The following is a 6967-nucleotide window of genomic DNA, read 5'->3' on the forward strand; positions in this document are numbered from 1 at the left end:
AAGTTCCTCAGCAAGCACCATGATCAAGAGTGCCAGACTGCACGTATACAACTTCAAGTATACATAATCATATTAATATTTTTAGCTATTTACATTAGTCTTTTAGAACATGTAACTGCTTCATATGAAAATATAGCTCTTTTTTCCAGTTTAAAAATGTAATAAATACAAAAATAAAAAAGTATTTTAAGGCCATTGGTGTTACAGCAATATATAAACACCAGAAGGACTGTTTTGTTTACTCCCCATGCACAGCACCTATTATCAATATTTCATCAATAGTTATAGAAGTGTTATGGACTAAAGTAAATATCACAATATCCATAAGAGGGCAGTATAGACACCAAGGAAAGATTGCAATGCAGATGGCATGATGCTTTTAGCTGAATTCCACTGGAAAATGTGTTATACTCACTGTAAACCACCGACATTTTTATAAGTAAATGACTATACACATTATGCAAATTAAAGAAATGAACAATGTACATCTACTTTTAAATAGTAACATTTAGATGTAAGCTTAGCATGCAGGATGATGATGCATCAGCCAATGTGTTATTAAAGGAAATAAAAACACACATTAAGTGTCATTAATATAAAATACAAAGTATTTTATTAATAATTGCATTTTGACAATTTAGTTAAATAATTGAATAACTAAAAGACAAAGCAGAAGATTCATTTGAAAAGTAAATTTATTCTATGACATAAATTTGCTTATGAACGTATACATATTTAACTGCCAATATATGGGACTTTTATCATTTTTCAATCAAATGCATAGAGTACACCTCTTTACTGTTCACTTCACTTAATGCCAGGTTGCTAATGCTTGTTACTAGATTTGTTTGTTGCTCAGGTGCAGGTCTGCCATAGTCTGGGGAATCTTGTCCTATGGAGCATTAGATTAGCTCTGCTACTTCACCCCATGGAATTACTTGGAGATTTGTTTTGAGAGTATATAGCCGTGTGCATAGTTTTGCGTTTACACATTATGTTATTATGAACTGACAAAACAGTACTTTTTAGTAGGCCCGTTTGCATTGCATCCCACATATGATCCATTCATTAATATTTCTTGTTTATATTTTTCATTCTTCTAGATCAGTTCAATGTAAACAACACATGACAGAAATGGCAGAAGGGATGAGGCACAAGACGTTGGTCAACACGTCAAAATCATTAACAAAAAGTTACTGCATTCACAATACATTTTAATTTTAGTTGATATATTCAACAGATTTTTACCTTTATCTTTTGACATAAAGGGTATGTGATATTCAGGAATAGCATTGACAATATATTCAATCATGTCTGGCCACTTGACAAATATTTTTTTTCAATATCATTAGGACAAATAAAAAAAGAAATTATGTAAGAATACATTATAGTTTTGAAGATCACAGATTTCTTTGCAAACTGATTATTATAAGCTGTTCTCATAAATACTGTAAGTGTAGCCTATAGCCTATTGTTATAAATTAATTTCTATGCATTTATTTATTTCATTTCTTGCAAAAAATAAATAATCAAGGAATCTGAATGTTTTATAGAAATTATGAGGTTGCAATTACAGTGCCACCTTGTGGCCGATTCTCACAAAGTTTATTTTTATTTATTTATTTTTTATAGACAGCCTCTTAATACGATAATTTCGGTTTTCATAAAGGTCGGCCATTCGGATTTGATTTTATAAGCTACTGCTGGCCATGTTTGTTGGTTTATCTTAATGACATTTAGAGAATTTGACCCAAAGAAGAATCATATCACTTTTTTTTTTTTTTTTCAATGAGGAATTTTCAGTTTTAGCGTCCACTATTGACAGAACTGGACGGGACTTGGATTCAGAATATCCTCATCTCTATCAAGTTTCAATAACATAGGCAGTAATAATTTAGATTCAAGTCCTTTGGGGTTTCAGAGTTATAACCCAAATGCAGCTCGCTCTATTATAGCGCCACCTAGCGTTAAACAGCTCGATTTGCTGCTTGATATAGCAAACTTGCAGAGCTGGGTAGATTTCTTACAAATTGTAATCCATTACGTTACACATTTTACATAATGTAATCAGACTACGTTTTGATTAGCCTACTTTTCTCCTAACTCGTTTATCATTGATTTAAATAGGATAATCTTGTACCATAATGATGCAAAAATACAAAGAGTAATATATATATATATATATATATATATATATATATATATATATATAGGCCTATTCCATTCATTGTAATTAACAACATTAAGTGCATTAAACATTATATTACTTCAAGGTTTCCCAAACTGAGGTTTGTAAAGGCACTGCAGGGGGTTTGTGAGTTTAATGAAACACTAACAATTAATTAAAGCATAAATCATGTAAAATTTAAAAAGCCAAAAGGCAAAAGCCTTTCAATAACCTACTGATTGATAATTCAAATAAGAATGAACGTGTTCATCAGTAGTTGATGCAATGTTGAAACACTTCTTAAATCTGAAATGATTTTTGTAAATCTGGTCAAATGCTGCATAGCCAGGACAATTTCAAAGATGAAAAAGAGGAATTAGGGAGAATCAATAAATTATGGATTATTATTTTTTATATTTTTTTGCTATCGTGTGAATAATAGGCCTATGTAATCATGTAATCTATATATATATATATTAAAAAATAGCCTACTCTAATTACAAGTAGGTAATTTTTGGAATCTGATAATACATGTAGCCTAATCAGGTACTATCCAGCTCTGCAAACTTGTGTGTCTTACCATATTATTTTAATGCACTTTAATGCACTAATCTTAATTATGAACACATTGGTTCGCAGTGCAAACAGTTTTCTCTATAGAGTGGGAACCGGAAGGCTGCACATTTACAGAAAACGGCTTACTTCCGCGTTGAAAAAATAAGGGGGATACACGCATTTAGGGCAGAAAAATAATAGAGAAGAAGAAAATCAGGACCAACACAATAGGGAACAAGGTGCGTAGGTGCCGTCTTGTTTGTTTGTCGCATTTATTGTTTCATTTGTTACTTTTGCAGTCTTCCAAACAAGGTCTCCGTGTTTGAGTTAGGTGGGCGGAATTTCCGGTAGGCTGGTGTTTTGTGTGGAACTGATAAGAGTAACCCAGCGTACGCCGTTAGTTTTGCATTGAATCGCTGTAAAATGTCTCTGAGAAGTTCTGGGACGACGTGTGCAGTTCGTGGCTGTCACAATAACCGAACGAAACTAAACCTGTGGCTAAAACAAGAGTGTTACGATCACAAACCGCTCACAAAATCACAGTGTTCCTGTCCGCAGTGGTTTTCCTTCTATCGACTGCCCACTGCCGAGCAGGACAGAAGGATTTGGCTCCGGAACCTGTATTTGAAAAAGCCTCCGAAGACTCTGTACGTGTGCAGCTTTCACTTTGTTGACAAGAAACCTACAGCAGAGAATCCTTATCCGACGCTATGGCTCGGTTACTACAGACCTCCGGAAAAGAAACGCCGTACACTACAAAGAAAAGATACCAGCACTGTGTATACAGGTGTGCTTAAAGTTTAATGCAAGGGTTCTCAAAATGTGGTCCTGGGGCCAATACATACATACATGCATACATACATGCATACATAGATACACTACCAGTCAAAGGTTTGGAATATGTAAGATTAAAAAAAAAAAAAAAGTTTTTTGTTTCTCTTATGTTCACTAAAGTTTCATTTATGTAACTTAGAAACAGTAATATTGTGCTACATACACTTGCTGAAAATTCAGCTTTGCCATCACACACACACACACACACACACACACACACACACACATATATATATATACTCAAATAGAAAACAGTTATTTTAAGTTAATAATAATTTTATTTTAAAATAACAATAATATTTCACAATATTCCTGTTTTACTGTATTTTCAATTAAATAAAATGCATAATGTAATAACCTTAAATAAAACACTAATCCTAACCCTATTAGGATTAGTGCATGTTGTTCATTAATATTACTCAGTCAGTGTTTAAATGTATAATCAAACTGTAACAAGGACACATAAAATAAAGTGTAACCTTGTTTTTTAACCCCTGCATATAAATAATAAAATAATAAATATAAAATGAATATAATAAAATGCAGTTGATTTAGGCTATAGTATAGTATTAGTCATTGGTATAGGCTATATATATATCTTTATTTTTTTTCTTAAAATGTTTCAGTTAGGTAGTAATATTTACAGGATGATCAACTGCACACTGTATAAAAACAATAGAAGTCTATGGTATGTCCCCATTTACATATCTAACTAAACATTTGTTTGTATTTCTACAAATAATTGTCTCATTCCTTCCAGATGAGTTCGGTGGCACAAGTAGTGAGGCTGTTTCATACCGTGATGCTCAGATTCGAGATGGATCCAACACTGGAAGACCAACATAACGTGCTTTGACGAGATCCAACATCAATACAACAAAAAGTTTGTTTTCAGACAGTGTGTGTGAGTGTTCAGTGCCTCCAGTAGAGCTGTAGAAGTTTAATGACGCTCATGAAACTGAAGCTTAATTCAGTCACATCTGATCTGTCACATCGTTTTGGAGTTTCATGGGATTGTTAGTGTGTGGATTGACCGCTTGTCCCACCAGCTCCCCAATGACAGCTTCTGCACTTCAGCAGGTTCCTCAATAGCACATGCATCATTAGTCTCTGTTCAGAGAGTGTGCTTTATCCAAAGAACCTGGATGCAAAAAGTGAGAAAGTGACATGCATAATTCTCTTTTATTGTATGAAAAAAAGAGAAAAGATTCAATTAAAGTGAATGATCTTTGCTTTTTGGGTGAACCAACCTTTTAATAATTCAAATTATGTAATAAAGGATGAAGTTGGTTTAAAATGTAAAATGAAACGATATGGCAGATCCTTTAAACAATAACTGATACAAAACTGAAAAAAAAAGAAAAAACAATCTGCTGTCTCATCTGTCACACTCCCATTTTTAACAATATGCCTATTGCTAGTCATTTCATTTTGGCATTAATAAAAATTGTTGATTTTGGTAAATGAAAGTTTGTAAGTCTCTGCTTTTTTTCTGCTAAACTAATCAACAATTCCTGTCCATCGTATTGTTGAGGCCATATGTGACCCTGGATCACAAAACCAGTCATCATCCCGGATAGCAATAGACAAACACCACCATCCGATACATACAAATAAAATGAAGACGGAACAAATACTACAAGAAGAGTTATAAGCACTTTCTTTATTTTTACTGAGGTAACGTTATAATAATCTATACAAGTTTTTATTCTCGTTAATCCCCGAGCACCACAATTCCACTATAGAAAGAATCAAACAAAATCAACCAAAAAAACGAAAACAAAACAGCACTTTTTAAAGATGCAGAAATGAGTGCAATGAGTGTATGTGTATCTGTGATTTGAGGAAACACTGACCAAGCTGGCAGTACGGGTGACTAGAGTGACTCGGGAACATCAGCAGCGGAAGCCAGTCTCGGCTCCTTCCTTTCCGACAACTCCCAATCACCGATTTTAGGAGTATGGTGCAAAACTCCAGCTCAAATCCCACATTAACAGACAGTCATTCACTGGCCAAGAGAAATGCCCGTTAGCAACAGGCTAAACAGGAAGCACCGAAGCACCATCTCCTCTCCACGATCCACACACTCCGGATCGAAAGATCCACCCGCAAGGACTGCCTCCAAAAGGTACGTAACTGGTCAGACCCCCCCTCCAGTCTATGAACCTTGCACTATATAAACATTGACTCCTCCTCTTAATTAGTGCTTGCCTCCAATCGGATTACATTTCATTAGGAAGGAGGCGATAGAGGAAAATGAAAATAAACAAAGGGGTAGTACAGAAAATATCTGTAATGCCACATTCTTCCCCCCAGGATGAAACAACCCATGGTTGTTAGGAGAAAGGAATTAAAACCCTAAGAATTCCTCCTCATCTGAGGTCTCTTGAAAGAGGTCCCGAAGTGTTTTCTTTGCTTGGTCCTCCAACTGCTCAGCTGTGGGAAAACACATTTTAAGATTGCACACATGTGCAGTGCGCACATCTTCTCCAGTTGCCTCCAATGCAATGCGGTAATTCAAAGGTCCAAGTGACTTCAGAACCCGGTAAGGCCCTTTCCATTTGGGTGCCAATTTAGCACTAAACTTGTTTTGTGCACTAGATTGAGGAAAGTTTCGAAGCCATACCCTGTCTTTGATCTTGAAAGTGCTGTCTCGTCTTTTTTTGTTATAGTTCCGGAGTTGACGATGTTGGGCTTTTCTGCTACTCTCCTTAACCTGAGATTGCAGTTGTTGTATGTGAGAGATTACGTCATAGGAGGTGGTGTCAGGAGTAAGATTTGGACCGTGCAGAATTTTATCCATTGGCCCTCTCAGTTTTCTTCCAAGCTGCAATTCTGCTGGGGTTACTCCAGTGGTTTCCTGGATGGCAGAGTTAATGGCGAATCTCATCTCTGGTAGGAACTGGTCCCATTTTTTGTGGTTGTCGTCCACATAGGACGCAATCATACTTTTGAGAGTTCTATTCACACGTTCCGTCATGTTTGTCTGAGGGTGATATGCTGTGGTTAATTTCGGTGTCACTCTCCATTTTTCACATACTTCTCTGAACACAGATGAGATGAACTGGGTGCCTCTATCAGAAAGAATGAAGTCTGGAACTCCCCAACGAGTTAAGATTTCTTTTCTGAAAATTGTTGCAATACTTTGAGCGGTGGCATGACGCATAGGAAAAAACTCAACCCATCGTGAGTAATAATCAACGAAAACCAGCAAGTACTCATTTTGCTGTGTACTCCGGGGTAGTGGACCCATTATATCAACTCCCAGCATTTCATTTGGTTTGGTGGTGGTAATTGATTGAAGTTTCCCCGCAGGTTTCTGGTTATCATGCTGGAGGGTTTGGCATTTCACACATTCCCTGACATGATGTTTCACATCAGTCCACATCCCTGGCCAAACCGCTACTTCCT

General features: G+C 35.8%; 1 protein-coding gene across 1 annotated transcript; it reads left to right on the top strand.

Annotated features, from left to right (window-relative positions):
- Positions 1-2971: 2971 nt before the first annotated feature.
- Positions 2972-5718, top strand: si:ch211-113p18.3 (uncharacterized). The gene is made up of 2 exons (XM_058744683.1): positions 2972-3509; positions 4317-5718. The coding sequence occupies exons 1-2, from the start codon at positions 3146-3148 to the stop codon at positions 4400-4402; spliced, it is 450 nt and encodes a 149-aa protein (XP_058600666.1). The 5' UTR covers positions 2972-3145; the 3' UTR covers positions 4403-5718.
- Positions 5719-6967: the final 1249 nt, after the last annotated feature.

This window comes from Onychostoma macrolepis, chromosome 15 (genome assembly GCF_012432095.1).
Source record: "Onychostoma macrolepis isolate SWU-2019 chromosome 15, ASM1243209v1, whole genome shotgun sequence".
Taxonomy (NCBI): domain Eukaryota; kingdom Metazoa; phylum Chordata; class Actinopteri; order Cypriniformes; family Cyprinidae; genus Onychostoma; species Onychostoma macrolepis.